Source organism: Lagopus leucura, unplaced genomic scaffold (assembly GCF_019238085.1).
Source record: "Lagopus leucura isolate 7727_CA_CO unplaced genomic scaffold, USGS_WTPT01 Super-Scaffold_100009, whole genome shotgun sequence".
Taxonomy (NCBI): Eukaryota; Metazoa; Chordata; class Aves; order Galliformes; family Phasianidae; genus Lagopus; species Lagopus leucura.
Genome location: NW_024962266.1, coordinates 6,508,633 through 6,528,493, shown reverse-complemented (window position 1 = coordinate 6,528,493; position 19,861 = coordinate 6,508,633). Strand labels below are relative to the sequence as shown.

The window sequence follows — 19,861 nt, the reverse complement described above, 5'->3', positions numbered from 1 at the left end:
GGCAGGAGGAGACAGTGGTGAGAAATGCAGGCTCACTGTGGTCATCTCTAAGTTCTGAATAATCTCCCTCCAAGAAACAACCCAACAGGGCAAACTGACAGAAAGAGGACAGCAGAATGTGTCAGTGTGCTTCAGGGGCTGCTGAACTCTGTGGGAGGCTGCAAGCTCACCTGTGCACCACTGCTTCTTCCTTCCTGCACAGGCTCTGCCACAAGGCTGGGGCTGTGCCGTGCCAAGCTGAGCCAGCAGGGTGTCCCTGCTGCAAAAATAAATAAATAAATAAATAAAAGACAAGTGGTGTTGGGCTGCATCAGGCTGAGTATTGCTAGCAGCTCAACACAGTGATCCTGCCCTTCTGTTTGGTGCTGCTGAGGCCACACCAGGAGCGCAGTGCCCAGCCTCACAGTACAGGAGGGACATGGAGCTGCTTGGAAGAGAGTGCTGTGAAGGGCCACGAACATGGGGAGAGGCTGAGAGCTGCCTGGAGAAGGCTCAGGGGAAGCTCACTGATGTGTTCGGACGCGTGAAGGGAGGGGGCAAAGGGAACAGCGTGGTCTAGTTGGAGGCCAGCAGCTTGCAGTGTACCCTGGAGGCCAGGGGTCAGCGCTGTTAAACCTCCGCATGGACGATCTGGATGATGCGACTCAACTGCAGACAACAAACCTGGGAGCAGCGGCTGCTGATCCATCAAAGGGCGGTGCTGCCATCCAGAGGGACTGGAGAGGTGGGCTGATGGAACCTCCTGGGCTGAGCGAGGAGAACTGCAGAGTCCTGACCCTGAGAGGAACAAGCCCAGGCACTGGGAGGGCTCACAGGGCTCGGTGCAGCTTGGCACTGCACAGCACGGCTCGGCACGGCTGAGCACAAGCCAGCAGGTCGTCCCCGCTGCAAAAAAGCTTGGCCGTGCCATCCCGATGCTGTGCCGCGTTGTGCAGAGCCAAACCGTGCCGAGCCCAGCCGATCCAAGGGAGCCTTCCGGCTGCTGCTGCTGCCCCGGGGCCGCGCTGAGAGGCACCGCAGCACCATCCCGCGGTACGGCCGCCCCTGCCGAGCTGCTGCTGCCGCTGCACGACTTGGGATGCTCGCTGATGAAATTCGCTGCGCAGAGCGTCCCGGAGCTAATGCCGGGCTGTCCACCAGGTGTCCCCCAGGACCATCAGCTCCGTCTCCACAACGCCGCTCTCCAGGACGTCGGGATGCCTGGGCTTGTTCCTCCTAGGGCCAGGACTCTGCCCTTCTCCTCGCTCAGTGCCAGGAGGATCACACCAGCCCACCTCTCCAGTCCCTCTGGATGGCAGCACTGGCCTTTGGTGGATCAGCAGCCGCTGCTCCCAGGCTTGTCATCTGCAGCTGTGCTGAGGGTGCTCCATCACCCAGATGGTCCAAGGAGAGGTTAACCAGCACCACACTCAGCACTGAGCCATGGTTTCACAGCCAGTTACTTCCTCAGCTGAGAGGTACCCACCCTTCCTGGTGGGACACACTGCCTGCACATGCCTGGTGCATTGCCAGAGCTGCCAGCACCTTCCCATGGCCTCACCTCCTGCATTCTCTGGTCCCATGACCTACAGTGGCAGACCACATCCTGATGGAAGAGGCCAAAGCTGCTGGAGGCAGGTGCCATTAGCAGCACCCCTAGTGCACCACGTCACCCAGCTGTACCTTCTAGGGATCATATGGAGAAACAAACCCAAGGTGCATGCTGTCACATCCTTGAGCTCTGCAGCCCAAGGGGTTTCATTGAAAGCAATGCTTCTGCCACTCCCAAGGGCCAGCTGAGCATTTAGAGGCAGCCCCAGCAGAAGCCTCTCACCTGGGTCATGGTTAGAGGGCAGGAGGGTGATACACAGACCTTTGTGCATTGGCTTCTGTGCCAGGACAGGGAGAGCTCACTGCCATCTTCATCTGCTGGAGGAGGAAATCCATCCCGAGGAGCTGGGTGACTATGCAGGAAAGCTAATGACGCAAATCTGAATTGTCCAGCAATTTCAGTGGCTCCCAGCTGACCTCAGCAATGACAATTCCATTTCTGTCTATGAGTCAAATGGTGCTCAGTAAATGCACACCTGCCCTGGAAGGTAGCTGGTTCTGAAGCTGCCCAACATGTTGCCTGCAGGAGGCACGCCTGTACCAGCATTCTTCTGCAGGGTGCCCTGGCCAGGCAAGGAGCTTTGTCCAAGCCAGGAATGCTTACCTGTACCAGCAGGCTGCAACATGCCCTCAGCTTCCTGAGCTGCTCTATTCCACGTGGTAAATGCACCTTGAAGCTGGATTTTGGAGAACCTACACCAAGCTGAGCTGCACAGCAGCTGAGTACAGAGTTTGCGGCAGATCATGTGTTCTGCTTTGTATCCATATTACTCTGAAATCCAGGCCCTCCAGCTGCTCCAGAGGGCAATGGAGGGGAGAGTCCAACATCCATCTGCACTTCATCCCTCTGTTCTCCTCCCATAGTGCATGCACACATCTCTACACATCCTGCCTTCCCCCAGCTGATTTGCACTGTCCCCACTGCACGCTGTAATTAAACCTCTCAAGCCCCTGTGATCAATGGGAGGTTCCACCTCATTGGGTTTCAAAACACATTCACCTTGTGCCCACACTGCAGAGCAGAACAACATGCTCAGTCTGCTGGGCAAAACTATCCAACACCTACGCCCAGCCCAAGAGCCCAGGTCCCTGTTTTGGTGGGGGACAGCCCATAGGGGACACAGGGACTGAGGAAGCCCTAGGTGACAGCTTCTAGCACTACTCATGGCTGGGTGAAGCATGGAAGCAAAACCCGTTCTGATCTCCCAGGCAAAACCCCACTCAAATGTCCTGGGGATACTTCAAGCTCAGAGAGAAGTTCGTTTCAGGAGCTGCAGGGAAATGCAGGCAGAGCTCTACACAAGCAGGCAGACTCTGCAGGAGCTGCTGGTGCTCAGCACTCAGCAGAACCATGAAGCAAGCACAGAAAATGGCTGGAGCCGCCTGTCCTACTTCAACAAGCTCTCACGAAGCTCAGGACACTGCAGCTCAGCCCACAGCTCCCACAGGAACCGACCCACCACGTGCCTGTACCCCATGTTCTAGCCTGGAGCTCCGACGCTCTACAGCCAAGCGGAAAAGGTGGGGAGCAAAGGCAGATGAGCAAGGGCTGATAAAGAGGTGATTGATACGGCTCCCTGGGTCATGCAGGGTGCCGGCAGGACCTGCTGTGGCTGATGACACAGCACAGCTTGGCACCAGTGGGCAGCGAGCACAGGGCGGGTGTCACAGGGACACGTTCACCACGTGCCACCGGCACCACGAGGTACCCCCAGCAACACATCCGGGACCTAATAACCCCCAGTGTCACCCTGCCTGGCCCTGTGTGTCATGGGACAGCAATGACAGCCACACCAAGGCACCCACAGCCCAGCTGCAGGCCTGTGGGGGGGGCACAGGGAAACAGCATGGTGGATCCTGTCTCTACTTTGGTCCTTAATGGCAGGCAAGGAACCTGCCTGCAGCCAAAGCCAGCAGCAAAACCACCCAGCCCCGTGCCCTGCTGGTTCTTCTCCCCGGAGCTGTTGTGCTCCTGCAAGGATCCCTAGAGAGGCTTTATCTCCCCATGAGCAGCCCAGCCCTTCAGCACATGATTGTCTGCCCCTAGCCTGGGCAGCTCCTGCAAAGCACTGCCAACAGCAAAGCTGCCACTGGAAGATTAATATTGGATGTTTTGAAACACGATGGCTGCATTGCACCTGTTTACAGGGACCGATCTGCTTACTGGTGATTCCATGCTAGAGGAGCAGAGCTCATCAAGCCCAGAGGACCTCAGCCCTGCCACTCCCACTCCTACAGTGCCCTACATAGGTAAAGGCCGCTGAGCTGTAAGTAGTGATAGACCTGAGCTGCATCTGGAGCAATGCAACCCCTTTGCCTCTACAGCTAAGAAATCAGTGGCCGCAGACCAGTCATAATGGCTGGCAAAGGAGGAACACACAGCCCAGCCATGCAGGATGTTGTGAAACAACCACGGCAAGCTTTCGCGCTTAGCACCCACCTCAGAGATCTCTGGAAGCCCCCAAACCAGAAGATTCCTGCTTCAGCAGTGACTCACTGTTGCCATTCCAGACTTGTCACTTGTCACATGTTCCTGCATTTTTCACCCATCTTTGTCACAGCTGGCTGTGTGCTCAGGGCAAGAGCTGGTTTTGCTGCATGAAGGGCTTGCCAGTTCCACGTGCATAACCCAAGCAATGCCCTTGACTCACACCTTGGCATTGGTTGGGTCTTCTTTGCCATAGCACGCAAGATGAGGAGACAGAAGTGTGCTGGGCAGAGTCTTATGGATGTGTGCAGTACTTGCCTGCTCTTCTTGACCCAGTTGTCATTTCTCCATTACCAGTTTCATGACTGGATGCGCCTCAAGCTAGAGGGATTAGGTGGGGATAAAGCTACACACACACACAGTCTTGTTAGCCAAGAACAGCACACAAGGAGCCATCAACCCCAAAGATGAGCAGCTCAGAGCACAGCCTGGCTCTGCTCAGGCACCTGGGGCAGACACCTGAACCAGGACATGCAGGTGGGCATGGGCCAGAGTCACCAAGAAGGGAAAAGACCACCTTTAGACGGCCTCAGTGCAAAACCTTGAGATTCTGGACACTGTCTCATTCTGGGTGCAGCTGAGCAAGGTGGGTGATGCACTCAAACCGCTCAGCAACTCAGTGTTCCTGGGCACACCTTGAGCCTAGAACAGCCCCAAACACCTCTTTACCTGCCACTCCTGCACCGAAGGCACAGGTGCAGGACAGAACAAGGCACAGAACAACACAGAACCAGGGCAGGAAGAAGGGATAGGGAATTAGGGCAGCCCAGCCCTCGCTTCTCCAGCAACACACGTTGACCCGCTCTCTCCAGGGAGCCAAACAAGGAGAGTAAGCAGCTGGGCCGCACCCAGGCATGGGGCAGCTTCCCTTCCAAGGCACCAGGTTCTGCCCATGGTTCCCAGCTGAAGGCCAAGCAAGAAACAGAGCCAGAGCCTCTGTGCAGGCATAAAGCACGTGTCCCATCTCACCAGGCTCACCTTCTCCAAGAAATGTGCAACTCAAGCGCATACAAGAAAAATCATCCAAGATCCCACTTACTGTCATCCATCTGTGCCCATCCTGCCAACCAAACTGCTTACTTCATTCCAGGCTTAAAAGGTTGCACACCAGAAAACATTTGCTTTCTCCACATATATCAGTTCATAGAATGGCCTGGGTTGAAAAGGACCATAACGATAATCAAATTTCAATCCCCCTCTCATGTGTGGGGTCGTCAACCACCAGACCAGGCTGCCCAGAGCCACATCCAGCCTGGCCTTGAATGCCTCCAGCGCATCCACAACCTCCTTGGGCAACCTGTTCTAGTGCATCACCACCCTCTGGGTGAAAATCTTCCTCCTAATATCTAACCTAAACCTCCCTTGTCTCAGTTTAAGACCATTCCCCCTTGTAGCTGACTTCCAGCTGATGGAAAGCTGACTTCTCTAGATCCCACTGCATTCAAGTCCTCACACCATCACAGCTATGGTGTCAGGACTGCACGCATTCCTTACTCTATATCAAGCCATGCAGCTGGCTCTGAGAGAAGGCACAAACAACACCTGTGATTACCTTGGCATAAGAACCCTCTGCTTCCCACCTCCCACAAGCTGCACTCATTTCATGATGCATTGTGTCAGACTGTTGTGAGCAGTATCTGCTGCTCCATATATTACACCCCAAAGAAGCTAAGAAAGAGCTGTCAGAGCAGGGCACAGCATCCATAGTATGAGGAATGATGGAGTGTCTCTGGCTATGAGAATCTGAAAGCTGTAGTGGGTAGCAAATCCCAGGGCAGAAGCACTGCAGTGTTTAAGAAACACGTCTAAAGCCAGTTAAGGGAAAGGCTTAATTACTCTCTAGAACAAGAAGCCAAATAGTGTTGTAAGACAAGGTACGCAGCTCAAGGGGAGGCGGGCAGCCAGCCACTGGCTTGCTATCATTACCTCCTTTCCTGCCCAGAAAAGCGGGATTACAGCCCTGAGAGGTTCTGTTGAACAAAGCTAGAGGCCAGGTCGGCCCAGGACAGCCTTTCCTGTGCTTAACTGAAGGCTCACACAAGCACACGCTCCATCTGCTTTACAGAAGTCAGAGCCTTTACATGCTGAACCTTCCTGCCAGCTCCTGCCTACCCCAGGGCAGTGCCTGGGCACAGCCAGCGTTCCCAGTAGCACAGTAATTAATCACTAGTTATGGGACAAGGTAGGTGAGTAAGTGCTGGAGACATCCACTTGTCTCAAGTACTTGAAGCGAGGAAATTGTCTCAGACAAACGTTCAATGTACAAAACCACATCGAAGTCCTCAGAACTTACTAATGCCTGGCATTAATTAGAAGGCACACGAGCAGGCTGCTCTGGGGGACCCCTCACTTCCCTGCTACACACAGGTATGCCCTCCCTCCCCACATCCCGTATCGCACCAAAAACTCCATCATAGCAAGGACAAGTGAGTGCTGATTATTTATTTGTTGCAGCATTGAAAGTACACCAGGTACTCGCAAGATAGGTAACAGAAAGAATACTTATTAAAAAGACAGTTAAATAGATATAAATAATAGGGTGACCTCATTCTTGCAACAGACAGAGCAGTCAGGCCCTGAAACCCAGCTAACTTCAACAGCCTCAGCCTTCCCAGTCAGTCATGGCTAGAACATAGGGCCCCAAATCCAAGGGATGGCTCATGTTTTCCAGCTATCCAAACAGCATCTAACCTCACAGTGGAGGCAAGAGGTACCATTCCCTCTTTTTTCAGGAGCTTTGCCTCAGGGCATACACAGCCTGAGCTTCAGCAAGGCTCAATCTTGCCAGCCCCTCAGAATGCTGGCCCAAGCTCTGGGGTGCAAACAGAAGCAGCTCAGCTGAAGTTGGGCCTTCAAGTACGTCAGGATTTCCCACAGGTCATGAGTTCAAACCATCTCGAAGGACTGGTGGAGCCACAACTCACAGCAGCACCCCAGGCTGTTGCCTTCCCCACACCAAGCCACATTCAAACCATGTTTTGAGGCTCCTCTTGAGCTGTACACAGTTCAGTCATGTTTTTAGAAGACAACGCCTCACAGCTGTGTTAGGACAATTTCCACCTACGCTAGGTCTCCAGTTTTACGCCAGAAAAATCCCATACCAGAAAGACTAAGTATTCTTCTTCAGTTCTCACATTCCCATTTTCAGGAACTGTTCGCCTTCTTTAGAGAAGGAAGATCAGTGCTGAAGCCATATGCTCACAGAAGAGCAGGCACCCCAAGTAGCACCAGAATGAAGGAAGCCCATGTTACTGATAGAAGCCTTAACTCACTGAGAATGAGTTTTATTTAATCTAGGAGATCGCCATATTTCTCTAGAGTTTGCTCCTCCAGTTCCAACAGCTTCTGGTAAAATTTCTCAGCAGTTTCTTCATCCACATCAAGCTGGAAAAGAATAAGAAGGGCACTGAGACGTCATTGTTGGTGGTCTGTACGGATACTGAGGGCAGCTCTGGATTCTCTAGTGTGGCACCCAGAGGCATCCATCTCCAGAGCACAGAGCACATCGTGGGGAAGCATCATATCACACTGATCCTGTTCTGAGCAAGATCTTCATTGCCAAGAGACCAGGTCATACACAGAGCCTGTTCAAGTCAAGCTTGTGGTGCAGCAGTCTCAACCATGACACATTGTCAGAGACCAAAGCACCTCCAGTTCCCACATTCCCCTGCTACCACCTGAATGTCAGCTGACATCAGAAGTACTTACTGTTGCCTTTGTTCCCATCTTCCCCCCCAGCCCAACAGAGGGGGGATTGCCCAATTAAGGAACAGGTAGAACAGAAACCAACACAAACCCTCCTGGCTGGTCCTAAGAGCTTACAGACTCCAGTATGAGGATGGCAGATGTGGTACTCCAGGAAAACCTCATAGATAGTTCCACATCTCTCTCTGCTGCTCAGCACACAGCTAGCTTCCTCTCCAGCCCCAGGACCTCCATCACCAACCCTTCTGCTCTGTACCAGGCAGCACACAGCAGGACCCCAGCCAAGCCAAGTCCCCACAGCAGGAGGCTGTTGCTCTGTTCACCTTTCTAGGCTCCACAAAGTTCTTCCCCAGTCCAGAGGTACAGCTGTGGTACTTGACAAGTGGATCCAGGTATTCCGGCTTCTGCTTGAACAGCCACACCTAGGAAGAACAGCACAGAGTCATGCAGGCAGTCCCAACCAAACCTATAGGTAAGGACCCTGCTTCTGGATGACACGAGTGAAAACACCACGAGTGCTTTCATTAAGCATGGGGAGACTAGATACCTGGAGAAGAAATTCCAAACTGGCTGCCCTCAGCTTCAACCTACTTCAACCTGCATTGCCCTCTGGCTATGCGCCTGTGGTTTGACAGCAAAAAGGCAGGGCAACACCCTCCCCATTAGGGAAAAAAGGGGCAGAGTTTAGTTTGCCTAAATCCTCCATTCTCTGGACACCTGACAAAGAGACCTGTGGGATCAGCCCTGGTCACTTCTGGTCTCCCAGCACTTCCTGCTGTAAGGGATTCAGAGAATAAATCCAGCACACAGACCCCAGCCCTGTAGAGGGCATCTTAGTTAGAGTCTGCAGGTGCTGGGAAGAGCTATCCTAGAGAGAGAGCTGTTTAATTAAATAGTGAAGCACTTACATGAGCTTCTGCTCCATTATACGGTGTCAGAGTGTAAGTCTTGGCAAAGAAACGTATCTGATGGAGGAAAAAAGATATACAAGAAAGAATCAGTATTTTGACCCAAGGTTTCTTTGACAAGCCCAACAACAAGACCATCTAGCAAGGGTAGAAATGCTTTCAAGGCTGCCTCCAGTCAATGCTGCACACTTGGAACTGAAGCATCCCTCTGTCCCCACAAGCTTGGTTCCCTGGGCCACCCACCAGACCAGCAAGCCTCACTCCATAGGCAGAAGGAGGCAGGCAACAAGGCAAGCACACATCCCACAGACACTTTGCCTCCCGCCCTGTGTGGCTGTGATATGGCTGGAGACCAAATGGGTCCACAACACCATCAGCGCTGAGGACAAGTGAGAAGGCACTGCCTTCTCCATTGACAGGAGAAAGGTGATCTGCCAGGATCAGCCACTGCCTGCTCAGACAGCTGGGGCAGGCATCCTGCAGCAGGGCCAGAGCTGCACTGAGTCTAGAAAGCCGAAGCTACAGGAACAAATGCAAAGGCAGCCTTTGGGGAGCGGGAGAAGGGACAGAGAGCAAACAACTTGGCATTTTTTGGGTGTTCTTTCTGTGCCTCTAAGAAAGTCAAAGACTGTTGCAAAAACAAACAGCATGTCAAGGAATGAGGGACAAGTTTCGTCCAGAACTCCACTACTGCTGAAAACCATGTTATTTTGCAAGCCCACACCAGCCTGGTACTGAGAGTCTTGCTGATGCTGCTGCAACTGAAAGGCTGAGCTCTATCTGTGTGCAGTACTTCCCAGCAGCAGAGCTGCTTTGAGAAGCTCTGCTGGAAAAACCAGGACCCACAGTACCCAAGGGCAGATTGGCAAGATCTGAATACACCTTCTGTTTCTCCTTCCCACAGGGAACCTACAGCAGAATAAAGACACCAGCAGTGCCTTCCTCCCAGTGCCAAGCAGATGCAGCAAGGCCTTTCCCTTCCATTCTCCAAGCCGTGCTTTGCACCTTCACTGGAAGAGCAGCCCACAAGAAGCAGACACTCAAGAGTAAGCCCTGAAAGCCACTCCAGACAACAGGCTGTGTCAGAGCACATAACAAGAGCAGCAGCACCGATCTGGTGTAGGTTAAAGGGGTGTCATTAACTCTCCCCTCTGCGCCCCATGCTCCAAGAAGCTCCTAGAGAAGGAGACTGCCATCTCTCTCCTCCCAGGAAACCTGCTGCTCCAGAAGGCCAGAGGGTTGCTTTGAGGAACCACCAGCCCCTTGAACAAGTCAGCAAGTTGCCCACACAGGGCATGGCTTCCCAATTCAACTGAAAAGCTACAGAGCCATAATAGTAGTGAGAAGCCACAAGCAGGCTGCTCCAAAGAGCTCCTTCAAACCAGCAAAGAGCCTCTTACCAAAAACATGATGGGCATCAGCAGCACCCACAGAAAAACTGGCAAAATTCGGAAGGTCATGTTGGACATAACGAGGCCAGGACAAACAACACTGGAATACAGACCCTGCAGAAAAGAAACAGTCAGTTTGTAACTACAGAACAGTAAAGAAGGGCTCCTACCCCCTCCCTCTGGCAGAATCTATGCCTCAAGTGGGCACATGCACCTGAGAAGAGTGGCCAGCACTTCAGCCCTTTGCTCTTTAAGACCAATTCTTTGGTTTCAATAGAAAATTAAAGCTTGCAAGGTAGGAACCTCTCCTAAAAGCTTCTGCTATCAGAAATACCCTGTAGTGGATGGCTCAAGCAGGAAGACCTGTGGCTGGCAGCCTGCATGCCCCACCAGTGCAGCCACAGCCAGTTCCTACACATGCATTAAGGCACATATCTGATTGCTGCAAACTAATGCAGCAAGGCAACAACAATGTAACAATAATTACAAATAGTAGCTGCTCATTAAGTCCTTCAGACACACAAATCCCATTGTCACCTGCTTATTAAATTTCCTGTTCAGAACCACACTTGTCAGGTCAGTGGCATATTTGGAGGAACTGTATGATTCCTGCCCCTTGGCATGCTGATAGTCAGACAGGCTGAAGGCAGATTCCCTTGCATTGCTGGAGGAGGTCCAGATGAGTCGCGATGGCTTTTCATTACCACAGAGCAGAGATTCGAGCTGACGAATCTGAAGAAGAATTGTCACCACAATTGTAAAGCTTCATGGCATCGTTTCACCATACCGAAAAGCTGCCAGCTCAGCTTTCCTAGTAATGGCCAACCTTCATAGATGGGCCACACACGAGCCACACCGAGCTGTGAAGGGAGCGCTGAAAAAGCAGCCACAGCTCCGGTGCAGCTTCAGCCCATGTTTTCCCAGGAAGCTGTACAAGCAGTAGCAGTGTTCTGCACAGCTCAGAGGAACACCTCAGAAGTCCACAGAGCCAAGCCTTGGTGGCCTCCTTGGAGAGGGAAAGAGCTGTGCCTGGCTTACCTCTACCCACTGACTACAGTAAGCTTTAGATTGCATTAATCCTTACAACAACTCTGTGACCACTTAGAGCTATTTCAACACGGCAGGAGACCTTTCTCCTATCATTCTTTATCTGTCAGGCCTGAGCTTGCAGCAGGATCAGAACCTGAAAGGCAGAACCCACATCAGCACCCACTGCGCTGTGCTACCCAGACCTACAGCCCGACTTTCGCACAGCCTCACCAGGATGAAGTGCCCAAAGAGGTTGGTGGTAAACACCTCCTGCAGCCCGTCCCCATTCAGTCTGTCTGTCTGTGTCATGATGCCTTCTGCAGTGGTCAGCATATGGAGCACCTTCCTGGAAACCAACGGTAGAAAACAGAGCATTCAGATATGAAGACCAATCTCAGGCATGGAACAAAGACCTATCAGCAGATGAGGAAAGCAGCCTTGCGTCTACATTCAGCACCCAGCTGTATCAGAATCCATCTCATAACTTTGATCCCCAGCTCAGCTCTCTCATTAGCAGCCAGCTATCACAGCATCACAAAACACTGTGACCTACAGCTGGGAAAAAAGCACAGAAACAAGACCCAGTGAGAGCACACTTCATCCCCCAAGAACACGCAAGTATTTCTCACTCCTCCCCAGGCCTAGGCTGAGCACCAACCTCCCCTCCAGCCCACAGCTGGCCCTACTGCCGGGCTCAGACAGCACGCAGGGTTCCCCGAGGACAGCCACACCTCCTGGTGCTCCAGGGCAAAGGTTTTAAACTGAACAAGTGTGGATTCCAGTCAAACATAAGGATCTTCTTTATGGTGGCAAGGCCCTGGTATAGACCACCCAGAGGAGCTGGGGATGTCCCATCTGTGGAAGCATTCAAGGCCAGGTTGCACGGGATCCTGGGCAGCCTGACCTGATGGGCACCTGCAGATCCCTTCCAACCTGAGCTGTGCTGTGATGCTGAGTTAGGGTCCATCAGTTTGGACCCTCGCTCACCAACCCCTCGAGTCATGGCCAGCTCACAGCGGCACCCACATCCTTACCCGGTCAGGAGCCCCTTCCACAGGGCCTTGAAGTTCACATGAGGGTTGGGCATGATGCCGGCATTGAGGTAGACAAAGTCCAGGCGCTGGAACCTGTAGGGAGAGCAGGACAGCAGGGTGAGCAGCACAGAGGGACACGGGGGGTCAGATGGGGAAAGCAGGGGGGAGAGAAGGTCAGATGGGGGGGATCAGGTGGGGATAACAGGGTTACCCACTCACCTGCAGCGCAGCTCCTGCGCAGCACGCAGCACGGAGGCCAGGTTGCCCAGGTCTACCTCCACGGTGGAGACCTGCGCGGCGGGGTACTCCTGCAGCACCAGGTCCCGCGTGGCCTCTGCCTTCTGGGTGTTGCGACAGGCGAGGCACAGGTGGATGCGTCCATCCTCCCCCAGCAGCCGCCGGCACAACGCCAGCCCCACGCCGCTGCAACGGCACGATGCTCAGCGTCAAGCGTAGGCAATGCCCTCCCCACACCCCGAGACCTCCGGCCCCGCGCGCTCACCCGCTGGCTCCCGTCACTAGCACCACTCGCTCCATCTCGGTCCGGTTCGCGCTCCCGGCTCGCCCGCTACCGCTGCCCTATATCCGCTACCCGCCCTCTCCTCCTGCCTACGTCATCGCCCCGCCTCCCTCCTCGACCAATGGGTGCAGGCGGAGGGGGCGTGACCACACGGCCGGTGGCGTGATGGTGGGGCGAGAGGCGGGGCGGAGCGAGAGGGAGATTGTGGGCGTGGCCTGTTAGACCCCGCCCACTTCCGCACTCTCTCGCCCCGCCCATCGGGCGCAGCGTACCCACGTGTCACCCGGGAGCCCCAAGGAAACCACGACACCGAGCATCTCTTCAGCGGGTTCTCCCGTATATACAGGTGCTTCTACTGAATATATACATGCCTCAGCAATAGGGTACTGCAAATGGTGCCGCGATGAAGTAAGGGTGTAAAAAAAAGTCAGAGGGGTCCGTGCACCCTGAAATCCACAGTTCCTCCTGTCCACGTGCAGGGGTCTGATGGTGCACGGTGAGGAACCGTATGGCTTCCCTTAAGGCACGTGGTCCTGGGCCCACAAAGTCACTGTCCCCAATAAATAACCTCTGTCCAACCCGCAGCGCTCCCAGCTCGGAGCCCCGGGGCCGTGCTGCCCTGTGCTCCCCTGCCGCACTGGGGCTCTCCTCCTGGGAAGTGGTGCCCGCTGAGCACAGGGTCACTCCTCGGTGGCCGCCTCCTGCAGCTGGCGGTGCAGGTCCTGGAAGGACGGACGGTCTTTAGTGTCCCGTCTCCAGCAGCTCAGCATTAGCTTATAAACAGAATCAGGGCACAATGCAGGCTTGGGAAGGTACGTCTTCAAAATAAAAGGAAAAAGAGAGACTTAGCACCATGTACTACCAACGGACAACAGCAAAATCATAAAATCACGGAATCGTTTGAGTTAGAAGGCCATCTGGTCCCACTCCCCTGAACAGGGGACACCCACAGCTCCATCAGATGCTCAGAGCCCCATCCTGCCTGACCTTGGGTGTCTCCAGGGATGGGGCACCCACCACCTCTCTAGGCAACCTGTGCCACTGCCTCACCATACTGGCCCTAGGGTGCCCAATTCCCCCATCCACCAGGACTTTGTGTTCATGGCAAAGAGCTGCCAAACTCCCCATCCATCCCCTTAGCGTCCTGATGGTTTGATGGTTGGACAAAGCGATCTTAGCGGTCTTTTCCAACCTTGATGACTCTATGGTTCTATTATTCTCCCCAGACCTGCAGCTCCCACCCGGCACTGCCTGTTCCATTCCTACCTGCCGGCCCTGGTCCCGGAAGAACTCTCCGGTGTTCTCGATGACCTGCTCATCAGACAGCTGTGAGTAAGGCTGCTCCCGGCACAGCGTGAAGGTCTCCCACAGTGTCACACCAAATGCCCACACATCACTGGCCGTGGTGAATTTGCCCTGGCAGGGGTAAGCAGAGCGGGATTGGGATGTGCAACACCCTACAGCTCCACGACTCCTAATGCCTGGAGATCAAAGCCTCCTGAACCTCCCAGCTCCATGCCCAGCATGGGAACAGCGCATGACCGCAAAGCTCTCATCCCGTCTCCCAAAGGGATCTCTTTCCCCTTGTGTCTCCCAAGGCCACCCACCAGGCACAGGGCGTGACCCATCCAAGATGAAGACCCCACAGGCTGACCCATGACACTTGGCCGTACCAGCAGGATGCTCTCCCAGGACATCCAGCGGATGGGCAGCACGGCGCGGCCCTGGATGCGGTAGTAGTCCCCGCTGTAGAGGTTCCGGCTCATGCCGAAGTCGGCGATCTTGATGGTGTACCTCTTGCCCACCAGGCAGTTGCGCGTTGCCAGGTCACGGTGCACGAAGTTGAGGGAGGACAGGTACTTCATGCCAGAGGCAATCTGGGTGGCCATGAAGCGCAGGTCGCTGTAGCTGGGGACACCGTGCAGGGCTGAGGGGCTGGGCAACACCAGGTCCCCCACTGTCCCTGTGCCCCCACCCACAGCACTACCTGATGGTGGGCACCTGGGCGTCGGGAGGGCTCTGTGCCTCATGGCGGGACAGAAACTGGTTGAGGTCACCGTTCTCCATGTACTCAGTGATCATGCACAGCGGGTCATCTGTGATGCATACTGCCAGCAGTCGGATGATGTTGGGGTCCTTGAGCCGTGACATGATCTTGATTTCCTTCAGGAAATCATTCCTTTCCCGAACAGAAACCACAGGAATCAGACACCCCAGCACGGTGGGGTGAAGTGCCTGATAATCAAAGGACGTGGCAGGGGGACCCTCCCCTTGGCCTGGGGGTGGCGTGGGATGGGCTCTGTGGGCAGGGGATGGGAAGGACCCGTGGCACATAAGTGTGCTGGAAGCTGGGGACACTGCCCAGAGGATACAGTTGTCCCACTAGGGGCTGTGCTATGAGAGCAGTACCTGGCATTCTTGTTGGCATCGGCCCGCAGCATCTTCACAGCCACTAGAACGGGGCAGTTGGGGCTGGCATCCAAGCCCTCCAGGGTGAATTCCTTGTCTGCGAACTTCTCCATCCCCTCCACCTCACAGAGATGAACCTGGGAAAGGGGCCACAAATGGGTATCACCTCCAGCACTGGTCTCCTTTGGTCACCATAAGGACCAGCTCCATCTATCCCAGCCCACAGAGGCTTTGTGCCTGCCAGCTCCAGCTCACCTCCCCAAACTGGCCCTCTCCTAGTTTCTCCTTGAAGGTCAGCAGCTTCCTGGGGAACTCCTCAACGGCCACGTCCTTGCCAGACAGCAGGTCCATGGTGAGGGCTGGCACCGAGTAAGTGTTGCCACCCGTGACGCCCTGCAGGTTCACAATCTCAGCCTCGGCGTAATGCGGGACACCCTCGGGGCCACTGGCTGGGGATGGCTTCACAAGGCCACTGCAGCCTGGGGAGACAGTGGGGACGATCCTGCCATGGGCGTGCAGCCCACAGGACATTGGGCAGCTCCCACCCAGCACTATGCCCATCACACTGCAGCACTGCAGTGAGTCCAGGAGGATCTCCCATTCCTTACCCGTATCCTCCTCACCCGCCGTGAACTCAGGCAGCTTCCGAATCAGGCGTGAGGGCTCCTGGTAATCCGGACCCAAGGGAAATATGCGGTCGTAGGTGGAATTGGACTCGTGCTCGCTGGAGGAGGAGGAGCGATTGTGGTTGAACATGCTGGATTCACTGGGCAGGGAGAGGCTGACGGTCATCTCATCATCCAGCATCCTCCGTGATGCCTGTGGGAGTGGGTGAGGGAGGAAAGAGCTGGGATAGGACCCCGGTGCATGCTATCCCCTGGGGTCCCCTGGGCTCTGTACACTCTGTCCCAACAGCAGATCCCGTCACCACAGCCATGGCTAACCCTGAGCCCATGCTCAGAGCCCCTCTCTTGTGCCCTGTCCCATAATGGTGGAACTGGGGAGGGCGCATGTCCTTGCATACCCCCTCAGCATGTCCCCCTCTGTCATCTGGCCCAATGGAGAAGCATTTGGAATGGTCACCTCAACTAGCTGGGGGTGGCATAGAGGCCCTGCAGCTGTCCCATGTGCACTCACCTTCTCCAGCATCTTCTGCCAGAACTGCCGCCACAGAATGATGACTATGATGGCCACCAGGATGAAGATGATTGCCACCAGGCACCCGATCAGGATGCGTGTGTTGCTGTCATCCATCTTGAGTGTGGGGTCTGGCGGGAGGGGACAATACACGCTTGGTCACACTGGGGTGAGGGGACAAACCCTCCACCTTTTTCTCCATCGGATGAGGCAGATCTTCCCAAGAGAAGGTGACCCCTGCCTCCACCAGGTTTGGTGCAAGTTGCTTTTTGGTGCCTTACCGTATGTGGTGGGGGCCATGGGCATCTCTGGGGGAACTGCTGAGTTGTTGTACATGGCTGCATCTGGCAAGAGAGAAGAGAAGATTGTCAAGGATGGGTTGGATATTAGGAAAAATTCCTTCTCTGAAATAGTGGTGAGGCATTGGCACAGGCTGCTCGGGGTGGAGGTGTTCAAGAACCACCTGCATCTGAGATGTGGCACTGAAGGACATGGTTTAGTTGGCACACTTGGGATTGGTTGGTGGTTGGACTAGCTGATCTTAGAGGTCTTTTCCAACCGTTCTAAGGACAGGAACAACAAGCACCCCGCAGCCCTGCTTTCCCCACGAGCCCCAGGAGGACCCTGCAAGGCAGTGGTACCCGACTGGAAGGTGATCTCGCTGAACATCATCCAGGTGTCAGCAAAGTAGTACTGGCACTTGATGGCACTGGCCATGCGGTGCAGCAGGGGCACGGTGACGAAGCGGGCACTGGGGTTGACATCGTCCAGTACCAGCACCGAGGAGATGGCGTTGGGCTCCCACTCGCTGGCATCGGATCGGAAATAGCACTGCACCTCCTTGAAGATCTTCACCCCTTTGGCGAACATGTTGTTGCAGTGCACCTGTGGAGCAACCCGTCAGCGTGGCACACGGAGGGGACGGGGACAGGGAGCGCGGGGCATGCGGACCTTCATTGTGGTGAAGTTCCTGATGCGGTCAAACTCGAAGGTGATCTCCACGTAGCCGCCGGCAGTGCTCTCATTGCGCCAGCCCACATAGTCATAGCCTGGCCACACGTGGTACTCGTGGGTCTGTGTGAAGTCATCCAGCCCCGACACGCCATCTGTCAGCTGGCCCAGGCCCTCCGTCATGCTGGTGTGGGACAGGGGCCACATGTATGACTCTGTATGCCATACCTTTACTCCCACCAGGTGAGCTCTACCATGAGACCCTCTGATTCCTGCCCAAGACTCTGGTCCTCACCTGTACCCGAAGGCCCCATCATACACAGAGTCGTTCAGGTAAATGATGGTACCGCTGGGTAGGACGAGCTGCTGCCCGGCCGGAGCACTGTAGGACACCAGCCCGTCTGTGGGGAAGAGACAGTAAGCCCAGCCCCAATAGGTGGATAGGCAGACAGACAGACAGGCACCCACCAAGCCATGCACAGCCGTACAGCTCCACGCGCAGGCACACGTTCATGGAGTGGTCGGTGACAGGGATGAAACGGACGAAGCGCGCAATAAGTGGTGGCTCCAGGTCCTTGAGGACGATGTCGTAGGGGTTGGAGTTTCCATCCAGGACCTAGGGGACAGAACCCAGTGGGCAAAACGAGGTGCTGAGGCATGGGGTGGGCCATGCCCTGCAGCCTCCTCACCTGTTTCCCATGCCGGTTCCGCCAAGAGATCCAGCGGGTGCCATCCCGGCTGTAGTTGATCTTGTACATAGGGGCAAACTCGTTGCCGTGCCCCCCAGCGTGACGGCCCTGGGTGCCCACCAGGGTGATGAAGTGCAGGGCACGCAGGTCGATCTGCAGGAACTCCTTCAAGTCGTCAGGCTCTACTGGGATCTCGGGGCACCAGGCACCATCGCCCTCCTCCGAGTCCAGCCTGAGATGGCATGGGGAGGGCTCAGAGGTGGCCATTGTCAACCTCATGCCCCAGCAGATCCTGCCCCTTCTCAGCCCTCCCTGCCCATGCCCACACTCACCGTCCATACTTGGCAGCTGTGGACTCGGACCACTGGCTGGAGGCTGAGATGTCCTCATCGGGGATGTGCCCACCTGACATTCCCAGGGGGTACCGGCACACAGCTGCCAAAAAGCACATAAGCAGTGGTGGGAGAGGCCTCCATCCAGACTCTACTCACCCCAAATTCCACTTGCAGCCCCCTGCTCTTGGCCATGCTGCTCCCCGGCCTACATATCGGTCAAATCAGGTGCTCACCCACCCGCCTGCCTCGAAGGGAGTGGAAAAGTACCAGGATGGGCGGGTGGGCTGCATCCCCTGTGCAGCACTACATCCACACCACTCCCAAGGGGTTGTTATTTCACACCTGGCTGCCAGGAGCGCTGCTGAAAGGCCACTTGTCTGGCCCTGTTTACCATCTCACTGCCAGCTCCAGCCCGCAGCACTCCCCCCGCAACCAGAGGGCATGAAGCAGTGCAGAGCTGGGCAATGCCAAGCCCCAGTGGAGCACACTGTGGTCTCATGTGGAGGGGTGGGCACAGAGTGGTGTGTGCCTCCCTGCACAACTTGGCACGCGCTGCAAGGCAGCCCACTGAGTTCCCAAACTGTAAACCTGGCTGAGACATACCCGTGGCCCTACCAGAGGCTGTGCCCCAGCCCCGTAGCCTCTGGCTGCTGCCCAGCTTCCACTTACCGGGGTTGACCTGGGCTCTGGCTGCCAGCAGGCTGCACAGCAGCAGCAGCAGTAGCAGCAGCAGCAGGGCAGCTCTGGGCAGGGCCGGCATGACGAGAGTCCTGCAGAGACACGACCAGAGGGTCACAGCACTGCTGCTGGGATGGACTGAACATCCCCTGCACTCAGAGGCACCCCGATGCCATAACCCCAATGCCAATAGGGCCATGAGAGCCACATGAAGCCTCCAGCAGCCCAGTTCAGGACTGGCATAGTCCTGAACCCAAAGGCAGAAGCACAAGGGATGGCCATAAAAGCAAGGCATTGCACAACCTGATCTTGTATGGCAGCAGTATCACATTGCAGAGCATAGTTTCCTTGCCTTCTGGCTCCGAGAGATAATAACAGGTAATTGCCTGAGATTTATAGGGTATTTACTGAGATGGTTCTCGTGGCAGAGCCGAGCTTGGCGCTGCTGGAACAGAGGCAGGATGCAGCGAGCACAGCCCGTGTGCTAAGGGAGAGTTCCACAGCAGCACAAACACAACCCCTGACTTACAGCAATCCTTTCTTTCCCTTTTCTTCTCTCCCTTTTGGAAAAGCACGTATGTTGTTGCCCTTTTTCCTGCTGACAGCTTGGAAAATGCAGGGAGCGGGCCGAGCTGCCAGCCTGGAGCTTTGACCACATGGCTCCGGGCGAGCGCAAGGCTCCCGCTGGTAATGGCCAACTCCTCCAACGCTAAAATCTCAATTTCCTTCTGCATTCCAAGGGACATCTGCAGACATTTTTCCCACTATTCTTTCAGGCTGAGTAAACCCTGTCAGCATCAGGGGACCAGATGCCGCTGTCTCTGAAGGCGCCGGGTTTCTATTTGGGCAGACACAGAAAGCACTGGCGGTCCCACCAGGGGCAGCAGCAGGACGGTGGCACAGGCAGAGGTACTGAGCAGCTGGAAATGGGTTTTGTTCCACCACTCTGACAAAAGTGACCACTCTGTCTGAACAGCTTTGCTGAAGTTTTCTGACC

General features: G+C 55.3%; 2 protein-coding genes across 3 annotated transcripts in view; both read right to left on the bottom strand.

Annotated features, from left to right (window-relative positions):
- Positions 1 to 6,505: 6,505 nt before the first annotated feature.
- On the bottom strand, positions 6,506 to 12,755 carry HSD17B7 (hydroxysteroid 17-beta dehydrogenase 7). The gene is made up of 9 exons (XM_042874175.1): positions 12,648 to 12,755; positions 12,365 to 12,568; positions 12,146 to 12,238; positions 11,343 to 11,457; positions 10,620 to 10,814; positions 10,092 to 10,196; positions 8,692 to 8,748; positions 8,107 to 8,205; positions 6,506 to 7,462 (listed from the first exon to the last, which is right to left on the bottom strand). Exons 1-9 carry the CDS (start codon positions 12,680 to 12,682, stop codon positions 7,367 to 7,369), a joined length of 999 nt encoding a protein of 332 aa, XP_042730109.1. The 5' UTR covers positions 12,683 to 12,755; the 3' UTR covers positions 6,506 to 7,366.
- Positions 12,756 to 12,980: 225 nt separating this feature from the next.
- DDR2 (discoidin domain receptor tyrosine kinase 2) overlaps positions 12,981 to 19,861 on the bottom strand; it is a 7,929-nt gene continuing 1,048 nt past the window's right edge. The window contains exons 2-17 of one of the 2 annotated variants that reach the window (XM_042873762.1): positions 18,856 to 18,956; positions 18,184 to 18,286; positions 17,852 to 18,083; positions 17,631 to 17,778; positions 17,458 to 17,563; positions 17,163 to 17,346; positions 16,853 to 17,096; positions 16,493 to 16,555; positions 16,212 to 16,342; positions 15,683 to 15,893; positions 15,330 to 15,553; positions 15,075 to 15,211; positions 14,653 to 14,844; positions 14,339 to 14,573; positions 13,932 to 14,081; positions 12,981 to 13,483 (exon numbers count right to left, since the gene is read on the bottom strand). In XM_042873762.1, coding sequence (XP_042729696.1) covers positions 13,346 to 13,483; positions 13,932 to 14,081; positions 14,339 to 14,573; positions 14,653 to 14,844; positions 15,075 to 15,211; positions 15,330 to 15,553; positions 15,683 to 15,893; positions 16,212 to 16,342; positions 16,493 to 16,555; positions 16,853 to 17,096; positions 17,163 to 17,346; positions 17,458 to 17,563; positions 17,631 to 17,778; positions 17,852 to 18,083; positions 18,184 to 18,286; positions 18,856 to 18,946 — 2,589 coding nt within the window. In that variant the 5' untranslated portion in view covers positions 18,947 to 18,956 and the 3' untranslated portion in view covers positions 12,981 to 13,345. The remainder of the gene's footprint in view (positions 13,484 to 13,931; positions 14,082 to 14,338; positions 14,574 to 14,652; positions 14,845 to 15,074; positions 15,212 to 15,329; positions 15,554 to 15,682; positions 15,894 to 16,211; positions 16,343 to 16,492; positions 16,556 to 16,852; positions 17,097 to 17,162; positions 17,347 to 17,457; positions 17,564 to 17,630; positions 17,779 to 17,851; positions 18,084 to 18,183; positions 18,287 to 18,855; positions 18,957 to 19,861) is intronic. The other variant, XM_042873763.1, reaches the window with a different exon arrangement.